This window comes from Hippopotamus amphibius, chromosome 2 (genome assembly GCF_030028045.1).
Source record: "Hippopotamus amphibius kiboko isolate mHipAmp2 chromosome 2, mHipAmp2.hap2, whole genome shotgun sequence".
Classification (NCBI taxonomy): domain Eukaryota; kingdom Metazoa; phylum Chordata; class Mammalia; order Artiodactyla; family Hippopotamidae; genus Hippopotamus; species Hippopotamus amphibius.
In genome coordinates, this window is record NC_080187.1 from 15,057,178 (window position 1) to 15,070,175 (window position 12,998).

Consider the following 12,998-nt stretch of genomic DNA (forward strand, 5'->3'; position numbering starts at 1 on the left):
CCTCCTGCTGCGAGCTCGCAGGTCGCCCAGGGTTCTGGTGGTGGAGGCTGGGCGCATTGGTACAAGAGAACCTCGTGTTTCTAAGCCAGTTGTTCTCCAGTGGAGCTCTGAGGACCCCAAGGAGGTTTTCATTTTTCTTTAATTATTTTTCAACAAACCTTTAAAATGTAACATAGTTATAGGAAAATGAACCCATCCTAAATGTACAGCAGGGTGATTTTCACGAAGCAAACATGCCTGTGGGGCCACCTTCTAGATGAGAAACCAGAACATCACGAGCCCCTTGGATGTTTCCTTCATGCTCCCAGAACTTACCCTTCTCCCACAGAGACGACCTCTGTGCTCACCACTGGCATCCGCACTGCTTAGTGCTGCCTGTTTTTCAACTTTATAGAAAAGGAATTCTACACTGTGTACCCGCCCTTCTGAGTCTGGCCTCTTTCCTTAGCGATGTGTCTGTGAGATCCATCCATGTTGTCAGTTGCTTCAGCAGCTCGTTCATTTTCATTGCTGTGAACGGCCTAGGGACCTCGGGGTCCTGAGGGACGCCTGTGTTGGGTGAAGGGGGGCGCAGAGGGTTGGGCTTCAAAGTAACTTGTTTTTGAATGTGTTTTAGGTACCAGGGTCCCTTGTGGTATTTTGTTTAAAAGAGGGGTTCTACTGCTTGAAAAAATTTGAAAACTATTGTAATCAATCAGTCAGTTAATTTAAATACTTAATTGAACAACAAGCACAGTTCAGAGAATACAGTCTGTGACTCGGCTGGTTATTCATTCGTAAACGTTTCTCACGTAAACGTGCTGCACGCTGAGGGTTTGAGAAGAGACATCCCTTCACCCAGGAGCTCGTGGGAGACGGGTGAGCCTATAAATGGGGTGTGATGCGGGTGCAGTGACAGAGGGCGTTTGTATTTGTGGGTACGGGGGGACACAGACGAGTGCTGAGTTTCACGTGGCGAGGGAGGAATAAGGCTTCGCGGAGCTGACCCACCGAGGACCTGGCTGGAAGCTCACGTGGAAATGCTTCGACTGTCCTGGAGGCAGAGTTCCTGTGGGATGCGGGCCGCAGCGGCGCAGGGCATGGAGCCTTGGCCTCGGGCACAGCGCGCTGCCCTGGGCCAGGCCGCACAGTTCCGTTCACTGTCACGCAGCCAGCCGCCGGCCTGAGCCGTGCTCTGCAGGTTCCCTGGCCCAGGCTCCTCTGAGTTACGCTGACTGTGCATATGTGGTGTTTTCTGAGTGAGTGAGGAATGAATGAATGAATAAACTAGATTAACACTTGGTTTTTTTTTTTTTGTTTGTTTTTGGCCACACTGTGCAGCTTGCAGGGTCTTAGTTCCCCATCGAACCCGGATGCAAGGCAGTGAAAGTGCCGAGTCCTGACCACTGGACCACCAGGGAATTCCCTTAACACGTTGTTTTTGTTGGTTGCTTTCGTTGTTGTTTGAAAGTACATCGTTATCTGGGCAGGAAGTCAAATCGACTTTACCGAGCCTAGAAATCAGTAGCAGAATTCAGTCTGTTTCCTACTCTGTTTGTCCTGCCTGCTGCAGATCTTGGCCAGGACTTGTTTCTAGCCAGGCGTGTGCACCTGGAAACCCAGACTCACAAAGGCCCCGTGCACACCTCAATACCAGCACACCGGGCTGAGTGTTTGGGGGCTGGTGCCCATGTTGGCATGCACAGATTTCCCAGCTGCTCAGACGGGTGTCCGGGACCCTTTTTGGTCTGACCAGCTTTATTAATTTATTCAGAAAATATCAAGTGATTGTTGTGTGCGGCTCTGGCCTAGGTTCCTGGGAATAGAGCAGTGATCCCACCAGACATGTGGGGCTTACATTCTGGAAGGGGTGATGGGGATAAAATACTTGGAATAATAGATATATAAATACAAATTGGGAAAAGAGCTGTGAGAAAAAGAAAGGAAGCTATGAGCGTTAGAGCAGCGGGAGTAGGTCTATAACTATAGGTATACGGCAGGGAAGGTGGCATTTGAGATGAGATGAGATCTGGGGGTAAGTAGGCCTTAACCAGGGGAAAGGGTGGAGGAAGTTGAAGGAGGAGGGAATGTGCAGGTCTTGGGAGATACACATCTGGGGGGCTCAGTCTTGTCTGGCAGGGTCTTGAGGCCACACTAGAGATTTTGGTCTTAATCCTGAGGTCAGATGGAAAACAGTCATGGGTTTTAAGCAGCTGACACAATCAGGGCTTTGTTTTTTAAAAGGTCACTCTGGATGCCGAGTGGATAATGTTTTGTGGAGGGAGCGGGGGTGGAAGCAGGGAGGCGAGGCAGGAGGCTGGGCCAGTAGTTAGGTGAAAGATTGGTGATGAGCCACACGGGGGGCTGGGGAGACGTTTAGGAAGCAGAGTCCGCAGGCTCGGTAGTAGGGGGGAAGGACGATGTCAAGGGTGCCTCCTAGGACAGGGGTTCTGTGTAGGGACAGCCCCAGTGACTTTGCTTTTCCAGCCTTCTCTCCACCAATGCTTCATCCCAGATGGTGTGCAGGTGCTAAAGATGTCCTGCTCTGGCTCTGCTCTGGCAGATCTCGTCTGCTTCCCGTGCCCTCCCGGCCCAGATGCCCTCCCGTTGTCTCCCCTTCATAGAGGCTCATGCTGAGTTCCGCGGCCGCCCATGGTCCACATCTCAGTCTCTGCACAGACTTCTCTGGCATATAATGACAGTCCCTTGTGTGTAACACTTCACAGTTTATAAAGCACTTTCCTACCCATTTACATCCCATCATTATCCTGGGAGCTCGGCAACTTTCTAGGAAAACCTCCTTTTGTGGAGGGGGGAGTTTAGGCCTGGAGAAGGGAAGGACCACGACAAAACCACTGAGAAAGATCAGAGCTGGGATTAGAACGTAAGTGTCTGACGTCTAGCCCAGCACTAGGTTTCATGTCCTCTGTTTTCCCGTGTGTGATTCTCATTTCTCCAACGTGGCTGTACATCTTGTGAGGCCAAGAGCCTATTCCCCTACTTGAGTGGAGCTGGGACCAGTGGGAAGGGCATGGGCTCTGGGCTGGCTGTGCCAGTGGCTGGGTCTTTGGCTTTTGAGTCTTGGCTTCTCAGCTGTTGCTACTTCATGGAGCCTTTGTGTGGATTACCTGCCACGGGCTGTGTGCCGTCTGCACCGCACATCTGCTGAAGGTGCCTTTCTTTACCCTGGACTGTCCAGCACCTCGCAGTATGTGTGGTACATACTTGTTGATGGAAAAATAGCTTTATTAATACCTTCGACTCCCTTTTTTAGTTTTATTGTTGTTTTTTTGGGGGTGGGTGGGGTGGATGGAATATGTGGGACCTGTCACAGGAAAAGCCCCTGCTTTCCCTAAAGAACTATAATTAGAATGGAAAGAATCAAGAGGAAATGCTGAAGGTTAAAAGGGGGTAGTGAGGGTGGTGTTTATAGATAGTTCTTTCTTGTATTGGGTAGAAAGCTGGATTGGACCAGTTTCTTTGAACTTTTCCTCTCCTTGGGTCTTGCTGTCTATCTCATCTGTTGCCCCAGAGTCTATAAAGAGAGAAAGGGTAGAAGGAGAGAACTAATGTTTATTGAGATCCTACTTTGCCCCAAACCCTGTGCCTGGCACTTGACATGCTTTCTGACAACTCTTTGAGGTAGCCAGTGTTCCCATTTGAGTGAAGAGAAAACTGAGGCTCAAGAGGAGTGGAAGGACTTGCCCAGGTGGGTAACAGAACTGGGACTGGTCTGGTCTGGAGCTCGCTCTGCCTTGCTGTGGAGTGAACAGATAGTTTGCTGTCTTTCTATTATTATATTTCTCACTTACAATAAGGGAACATTAAAAACAAAAGCAGACATATTGTCGGGAGTAAATTTTATCTCTGTGGCTTTAAAACACAAACAAAAATAATAATTCCATTAGTAGGGGAAAATTGCACCATACTGCTGAGTATAAATTTTATTGCTACAGTAACTGTGAAATACAAAGATGATAAATGAAAAGTTGGAACATTTATTATTGGGAATATATTTTATTGGTATAACTAAAATGCAACCAAACTGAATAATACCAGTACTTGTTAAAAATTGTAGTCAGCCTCTTGACAACGTGTGTGATTCAGACAGCAAAACACAGATGTTTCATCTGAGCCGACAGGAGGGAGCCGGTGTATTTGCACTTGCTGGTGGTGGGGGTGGTAGTCGAGGGGGCCATTTTCTAGAGAATTCTCTATAAAGCCCAAGGGCTAAAACATTTGTGGTAGTTAGTGAAAATTCGGGACTGGAAAAATCCTGTCAAGGCTCAGGAGGGAAGAGCTTCTAGTACAGAAATCTTTCAGCCTTGATAGAAATGATTGTGCATCATTGTGAATTCCAGACAGTGCTGATCAGGAAATGAGCCGAGGGAGTGGCAGCTGAGGACCTTTCGTGGCGTTAATCAGGAGGTGGCCATGGTGGCCTTCTTGCTGGCCAGAGAGGATCTGTTCTGAGCTCTGACGCCAGCAGAGGGTGGAATGAGGCCTCTCTCTCGCAGCACCTCGGCAGGGGCCAGCTCTGCGGTGCCTCGGGGACAGCTGGCTAGCGGGCAGCGCTCCCATCAGGGAAGAAGGGCTCTGTGCTCCGGCCACCACTTGTGTTAGCACATTAATTCTAAGAGGCAGTCATCTCATTTTTCAAATGAGGAAACTGAGGTCTAAGAGGTGATTTACCCAGAGTCACACTGAGGACATAATAGAGTCAAAATTTGGAAGCAGATCTGTTCAGCCTCAGAGCCCCTGTTCTTTCTTTCCAGTTGTTCACATTGAATTCCATTAAATTGATATCATAACACTAGGGCCTTCTGAGGGCTTATTGGTGAAAGGAACAAGATGTGAATAACGTCTTTATTTGCAGGCGACTCATGTTTGAGACTTGGACAGCAAGTACGGCCTTCTTGACTTTCCATTGTTCTCAGTCAAAAATTCACATGGCCTGTACATGTGAGTGTCTGATCATGTGTCTCCTGGTTGGAAAAAATGTTCTATACCCTTAAAGTAGGGCATGGGAGGCTGGCGGTGAATAGATTTATTCTTTTGCAGTTTTTCTGAAAAACTAGCTTTAGGTGGAGCCATTTCCTTTATTATTCTGCCGCCTGGAAACCTGCAATCATTTTAGAAATCTGATGAGAACAAATTCACATCCGACACTGTTTTTCTTTTTCAAGAACCAAATGCAAGGCGTCTGGTTGTGGCCCTGTGTCTGATTTTGGTGTGCCAGCCCCACCACTGCTGGTCAGACGGAGAGAACTCTCCACGATGCCCGGCGACGTGAACTCAGCCTTTTATGTCAGGGGTGGTGGAGGAACTCGGAGAGCGGGTAACCTCCTCTCCTCTGGCCCTCAGTCGCCGCTGGTGCTCACAGAGTGGTCATGCTGTGTTTGAGATGCTTTCCCCTCCAGTGGCAGAAGACCTTTACCTTCAGGTTTATTTTCGTTGGTCCTGCTCCTTGCACATTGGTTTGTTACACCAGCTCCCTGCCTTTCCTGCCACTGGTGGAGGTGCACTTTATCGCAAGTTTCATGGTGGGGAACTTGTCAGTAGGTGTCAGGTGTCTTAAAAATGTACTCATCCTTTAACCTAGTAATTCCCTTTCTAGGAATTGACTCTAAAGAAATCACTGGATAGTTTGCAAACTATATCTCTCTCTCTCTCTCTCATATATATGTATTTTAATTGAGATATATATTTGACATATAACATTGTGTAAGTTGAAGGTGTACTGCATGGTTGATTTGATACATTTTTATATTGCTTTATCTGTGCTTTTGAATTACGAATCTTAATTTAAAAAAAAAAGAAGCTCAGCACAGGTCTGTGGCAGAAGTGACCAACAAATAAATATCCTTTGTCTCTTTGGAGCAGTTGGAATCACCATCTGATCGTCACTTGTGCATTTTACGCTTTTGCTTCTTTTTGCAGCAAAGCAGTTGAGAGCCTCGCTGAAGGTGGCTCTGAAGTTCAGCGGGTGAAGGAAGATGCTCAGAAGAAGGTGCGGCAGGTCGAAGAGCTCCTAACCAAGAGAATACGCCTTTTAGAAAAGGCAAGTCCGGAACTTCCCTGGTGGTCCAGTGGCTAAGACTCTGTGCTTTCACTTCAGGGGCCATGGGTTCGATCCCAGGTTGAGAGACCAGATTCTGCATGCCACAGGAAAAAAAAAAAAAAGAAGAAGAGGCAAGTCTGGAAGCCCTGAGGAGAATGTGTTTCTTACAGTGGGTTCATAACAAAGGGCAGAATTTTTTTCCTTTTGTCATAAACTGTCAGGGTTTCAGCAGGAATAAGAGCCCCCCTTATTGAGCACCTCTTGGGCTCCAGCCCTGTTGTAGGCACTTTGCATATGGAATTTATACCCTTACACCCTGCACACTGGCCTTTCTTGTCTCCATCCTCTAGGTGAGGACACAGAAGTACAGAGAGAAACACTAATGAGTCCGCCTTTAATCCCGGATTTAAATTACAGCTGCTGATTTTAAAGCCTGTGTTCTGGCTGCAACACCACCCTTCTTGTTACCTAGTTTAGTCTCGTTACTTTACAGAAGAGGAAACTGAGGCCCGGAGATGGGCAGTGACTCACCTGGAACAGCTAAGCCTGGAGCCAGGCTTCCTGACTCGTCGGCCGTCGTGTGGCCGTGCAGCCCCTGTCCCCAGAGTCCAGCCTCCATCCCTCCATCCCGCCTGGGCTCGCTGACTGCCTCTTCTCGAGGAGCCACTCTGTGTAGCTTCTTTTTCTACTTATTCTCAGCTAGGTGCTCCCTGTGACTGCGGTGGGAGTCAGGATGCTTCTTGGCCAGAACATTTTATCTCCTAGGTGTTAAAGTTTTCCTCCATATTAAGCTAGTTATCGAGTGATACCAGTTTCTTTCTTTTTTTTTTTTAATTTATTTATTATTTTTTGGGGGGTACGCCAAATTCAATCAGCTGTTTTTATACACATATCCCCATATTCCCTCCCTCCCTCGACACCCCCCCCAACCTCCCTCGAGTCCCCCCCACCCTCCCCGTCCCAGTCCTCTAAGGCATCTTCCGTCCTTGAGTTGGACTCCCTTTGTTATACAACAACTTCCCACTGGCTATCTATTTTACAGTTGGTAGTATATATATGTCTGTGCTACTCTCTCGCTTCGTCTCAGCTTCCCCTTCACCCCCCGCCCCTCCCCAAATCTCGAGTTCTCCAGTCCATTCTCTGCATGTGCGTCCTTGTTCTTGTCTTGTCACTGAGTACATCAGTACCATTTTTAGATTCTGTATATGTGGGTTAGCATACAATATTTGTCTTTCTCTTTCTGACTTACTTCACTCTGTATGACAGACTCTAGGTTTATCCACCTCATGACATATAGCTCCATCTCATCCCTTTTTATAGCTGAGTAATATTCCATTGTATATATATGCCACATCTTCTTTATCCATTCATTTGTTGATGGGCATTTAGGTTGCTTCCATGTCCTGGCTATTGTGAATAGTGTTGCTATAAACATTATGGTACATGTTACATGTTTCTTTTGAGATTATGGTTTTCTTTGGTTATATGCCCAGGAGTGGGATTACTGGATCATATGGTAGTTCTATTTGTAGTTTTTAAAGGAACCTCCAAATTGTTTTCCGTAGTGGCTGTACCAACTTACATTCCCACCAACAGTGCAGGAGAGTTCCCTTTTCTCCACACTGTCTCCAACATTTGTTGTTTCCAGATTTTGTGATGATGGCCATTCTGATCGGTGTGAGGTGATCCCTCATTGTGGCTTTGACTTGCATTTCTCTGATGATGAGTGATGTTGAGCATCTTTTCATGTGTTTGTTGGCCATCTGTATGTCTTCTTTGGAGAAATGTCTGTTTAGGTCTTCTGCCCATTTGTGGATTGGGTTATTTGCTTTTTTGGTATGAAGCTTCGTGAGCTGCTTGTATATTTTGGAGGTTAATCCTTTGTCCGTTGTTTCATAGGCAACTATTTTTTCCCATTCTGAGGGTTTCCTTTTAGTCTTGTTTATGGTTTCTTTTGCTGTGCAAAAGCTTTTAAGTTTCATGAGGTCCCATTTGTTGATTCTTGATTTTATTTCCATGATTCTAGGAGGTGGTCAAAAAGGATCTTGCTTTGATGTATGTCATAGAGTGTTCTGCCTATGTTTTCCTCGAGGAGTTTTATAGTGTCTGGCCTTACATGAGTGATACCAGTTTCTTAATTCTTGATCTTTGAAGTCTGTTGTTTCGTCTCACTTTCTCTACCTGAAACCCTGATGCTTCTTTAGCAGATAAGAGGAGAAATGACACCACAGAGCACTTCTGGATACAAAAAGCAGATTCATTTGTACTGTATTTTATAGCTTGTAATTGTCTTTCCCATTCATCGTGTTCACATCAGCCCCATAGGGGTGTGTAGATATTAGGTCCAACACACAAGTGAGGAGACGGGCTCAGAGAGGCAGGGAAACTGAGTCTTGGTCATTAGTAGTAGAGCTGAAACCAAAAGGAGAGTCTTCTGAGCCCAAATTCTGAACTTCAGTTAAAATGTAATTCTGAGACTTTTAAGGGACTTAATCTGTGGGTTCAGTCCTCTTATTTTTCCCAGTAAGTGCTTCCCCAGGTTTTAGGGTAGCAGCGTGACCGACAGTGCTGGGTTGAACCCCTGCTCTGTCACTAGTTGGTCACCTTGGAGAAGACATTTGCTGCCCCCGAGCCTCTGCTGCTGCTCCATCTGTGACGCGAGGCCAGTGGTGTCTGCCCTACAGTAGTGACTGTAATAACTGCAGTGAAGGGGCTTACCGTGTCGGAGGCGCCCTTGTCAGCCTTTTCATGCATCAATTTATTTCATCCCTTCAGTCAACGTATGACGTAAATACTTTTATTATCCCTTTTTTAAAAACAATCCCTTTTTAAAACAAAACCAAAAATATGATGACATGGGCACAGAGTGGTCCAGTCACTTGCACGAGGTCACCCAGGCAGTGACTGTCAGGTGGTCTGGCTGCAGAGCCTGCATTCTGAACTGCTCTCGTCTGTCTCTCAGTGTGAAACTGTCTAGGGCTGAGTGAGGATCAAAGATAGTGTAAATAAAGCTCCTTGCTCAAAGCCTGGTGTCGGTAGGCACTCAGTAAATAATAGATTTTGCTGTTTTTGTCTCAGAATATTGGAAAGTGGTTTTTCCTAGCTGTCGTTGAGGGCGGCAGGCTGCCACCCTCTTGGGCAGGCAGTGGTGGAGGAGGCACCGTGGAGGGAAGGGCAGGGAGCAGGAAGCCAGCGTCCGCTGAGCCCCCTGTGACGCAGCCGGCACTTGACAGTCTCCCAGCAGCTCTTCGGTGAGATGCTGGTTATTCCTGTTTTATAGATTGGGAAACTGGGGCTCAGGGAGTTTAAGGGACTGCTCAAGGTCACCCAGCACATACGTGGGAGAGCTGGGTGTGAACCCAGTTCGATTTGCCTTTCATCTTTGTGAGGCAGTCAGAGGCAGTTGACATGAGGGCTTGGAGATTCACATCTACTATCCGGTCGCTTTCCTGAGCACCAGGGCCTTTTCCCCTAACACAGACTCTGCCTGCGTGATTTAGACAGTTTGCTTCTTGGCTTCTCTGAGCTCTCAGGAAGAACATAGAGTTTTTCACCACCTAAATCACCTTGGAGATATAGAAAATGCGCTTTAGAATTGTGTAGTCATTATCTTAAAAAAAATAGGGAGGGGGCGACGGGGTGTGGGATGAATTTGTGTGGAGATTATGGTGACTCTTAGGAATTTCTATATGTTTAGGTATTGAGAGGCGCATTTCTCCTCATTCTCAGTGAAGCTGTAAATATTGATCCGATTTTTCAAGACCAAAAATACGGTTCTTGTAGAGTCTTTTCCGTTGGAAATGCCTATTACTCTTCAGGATATAAGAGGGGAAAAATGACTGGTGAATGTATTTATTACTGATGCTCCCCATGTGTAGTACAATTCAGGGAGGGGAAATGTGCCGGAGAAAAAGTCATAAATATTTATATTTTAATCCAATTTCCTTTCAAAATGTTCCCAATTGTATTGAAAAATTGCATCAAATGCATTTAATTTAACTCTAGGATGTGAAAGCCGCCCAAGCAGAACTGGAAAAGGCCTTTGCTGGGACAGAAACGGAGAAGGCTCTTCGGTTGAGCTTGGAAAACAAGCTTTCAGAGTTGAAGAAGATGCACGAGGGGGACCTGGAGATGGCTCTGGTCTTGGAAGAGAAGGACAGGTCTGTCTCTTACCCCGTGATGCTCTGACATCCATTTATCTGGCAGCATGATCCACAAAAAGGGAAAGAGTTGTTCCCTTCCTGCCCTTCCCCCTTTTTTTCCTACTGTTCCCCATAGTGAGAAAACTAGGGATAAAATCCAGGTGAGAGGAAAAGGAATTGGGATGTGATATGAGGACAGAAATAGAGTTAGTAGAGAGAAATTCATGCTGGAAAGTTCTACTGAGATACTAAATTTAGCATTCAGGTTTTGGTCAGAAAGCTTCCTGGTAGTCAAAGGAAAAAGGGAAAAACAATCTTGGTGACATCAGATTCACATTGCTCATAAGGCAAAATAAGCTTGTAACTCAGGAGAAGCCTGGTTTTACTTGTCACTGTCAAAGAGACATTTCTCTTGCAGGTTTTCCCAAAGGGAACAGTAAGTGACGCATCCCCACAGTAAAATAATAGTGAATTTTTTGTGACCTGTTTTCCATCATATCTTTTAATGCAGGCTGAGGGCCCAGATTATTACAGTGTGAGGGACCCAAACAATATAAACCGAGTACAGAGCTCTTCCGTGGTCCAGAAATAAAATGTGTGCCATTTGGTCCAGAGGAGTGGCTGGACCGTATGGCCTTTCGGCAATCTTCAATGCCCATTACGTCTTGCAGCCAAACTTTGGATCAAAACTGGTCAGGAGAGAGTGGAGGTTTTACTCTTTACCATTCTTACATTTTGATACTCTTGCCTTGCTTTGGTGGTTACTCATTGGAAGGTTGAGTTAACTAAATAGAAGTGAGACTTCTGGCTAATCTCTGGCCCATCCATCAAAGAGCCAAGCTTGTTTGGAAGTTGACAGAAATTGTTATAAAGCACGATCAAGTCCAGGCTGAAAGAAGTACAGCCTGGCGGAGTGTGGAGTTCTGGAAGGGAGGTAGGAGGAGCTGAGGAGAGAGAAGCTGGGCCAGGTCCTGTGGGCCTTGTGGTAGAGTTTGGGTTTTGTCCTCAGGGCATGTGAGGAGCCAGGGAAGAGCTAAGGATGGGGGTAGCGGGGATGACCGGATCAGAGTTAAATTTAGAGAGATCCCTCTGGCTGCCCCCTTGGGCGTGGATTGGCAGGGGGGCTGATGCTGAAGTCCAGACAGCCGATGTTGCTGATGAGGCCCGAGGTGACAGAACTCGGGTTGGGGAAGAGCGGGCGCAGATACTGGGAAGGTCGAATGGGCATGACGGGTTTAGGGCTTGTTGGCTGGTGGGTGTGGGGATGAGGGGAAAGGCTGCAGAGATTCCCCCCGCCCCCGACCCAGCTCTTGAGCATGAGCAACCCTGGGGTGGTGGGGCAGCCTGCTGAGTGTGGGGGGAAAGGGGAGAAAGTGGGGATATTTTGGGGTGGATGGGGTGGGAAGGTGAGCTTTCTGTTGGGATACGTTGGGTTGAAGAATTGCAGGCATCCAAGAGGAGAGTCCAGGAGATGCTGGGCCTGTGGAGTGAGGCCTGAATTAAAGGAGGTGCAGATTCATTCCTTAACCAACTACGGAGCATAGCCTCGGGCTGGGTGCCAGGAGCACGGAGGTGAACACTGTCTTCCTTCTCTGGAGCTTCCATGTGGGGGAGGGGACAGGCGTCAAAAACAAAAAGTCATGATTGGTGCGAGAGGTACGTTCAGGCTCTGGGCTGTGACAAAAGCCAGGGGGTGATAGCTCTGCTTGGGTGTGGGGCAGGGAAGGCTTACGAGAGGAAGGCGCTGTGGTTGGGGTGAGGCGCACGCAAAGGTGTGACGCCTGGCACCCTTGAGAGCAGTCTCAGTCCCTGTTAGCCTGCGCTGTAGAACCTTGGCTTCTTACTTTTTGGGGAGAGGGGGCCCTTTTTGGGAAGGGTGTGTGCTTGCTGAGTACATTCTGTGTCCAGGCAGTGGGGTCTCCGTGGATGCGGGTGGTCAGGTCCAGGCCTTGCTGAGGCTGCATCCTCCTGGGGTCTCCTGTCGGTCTGGCCGGGAAGGCACCGCAGCCCGGTTTGTCAGTCCTGCACGCGCATCTGTCTCTCCAGGGTAGGGGTGCCCCAGCCACACTCCCAGAAGCCAGCTGTGGGTTTGTGGTCACTCGCTCGCGTGGGCCTGGCCTTCCCTGCGGTGGAACTCTCCTGGGGCCTAGGATCAGTGGTTTCCTCCCTGAAGGCAGGCTGCCCAGGAAGCTGAGTTGAGGTCAGAGGTGAGTTCCGAGCACAGGACTGGGGGGAGCGGGGTCCCTGGTCCTGCCCTGGTGGGGTGGGTCCAGGTCTGCCACAGGACTGACTGCCGCTGAGCAGGGCCCCCGCCTCCAGGGACACGGCCAGGTCCTGGGCTCCCCGCGCCCTTCTCAAAGGCACGCACTTTAGCTCGTTGACTTCCTGCAGTCGGCTCTTACAGCTCGTCTGTATCTCTGAGGCGGTCCGCCACGAGGAGCCCTGCAGCTCAAGTATGGCTGACAGAGACAGGTTTTCGTTTTGGCCCACACAGTACTTTGGCAAGTTTGAATTTGTTGCTAACATTTAAAAAAAAAATCTAAGTTCGTATTAAAGTCTAGATTTCCAGCTTCTCTTGAAAACCCAGAAGGCGTGACAGGGCTGGGCCAGGGTCTTGCTGGGCTGAGGCTGCTGCCTTAGGTGGGCCGGTGCTCCCACGTGGCCCGGTCCCCACAGGCCTGCCCTGTCTAGAGCCGGCTCTAAGGTAACGAAAACAAATCAATTTTATCGAGGTATAAGTTACATACTAGCACAATACATGCATTTTAAGTGTACAGCTTGGTGACTTTTTACCTCTCCAGTTAACTGATGATTTC

At 48.0% G+C, this 12,998-nt stretch overlaps 1 protein-coding gene across 17 annotated transcripts in view; it reads left to right on the plus strand.

Moving 5' to 3' along the window:
- Positions 1-12,998, plus strand: part of CDK5RAP2 (CDK5 regulatory subunit associated protein 2) — a 191,269-nt gene that overhangs the window by 36,324 nt on the left and 141,947 nt on the right. For all 17 annotated transcript variants that reach the window (XM_057721670.1, XM_057721678.1, XM_057721675.1 and 14 more), the window contains 2 exons: positions 5,920-6,040; positions 10,046-10,200. In XM_057721670.1, the coding sequence (XP_057577653.1) occupies positions 5,920-6,040; positions 10,046-10,200 (276 nt within the window). The remainder of the gene's footprint in view (positions 1-5,919; positions 6,041-10,045; positions 10,201-12,998) is intronic.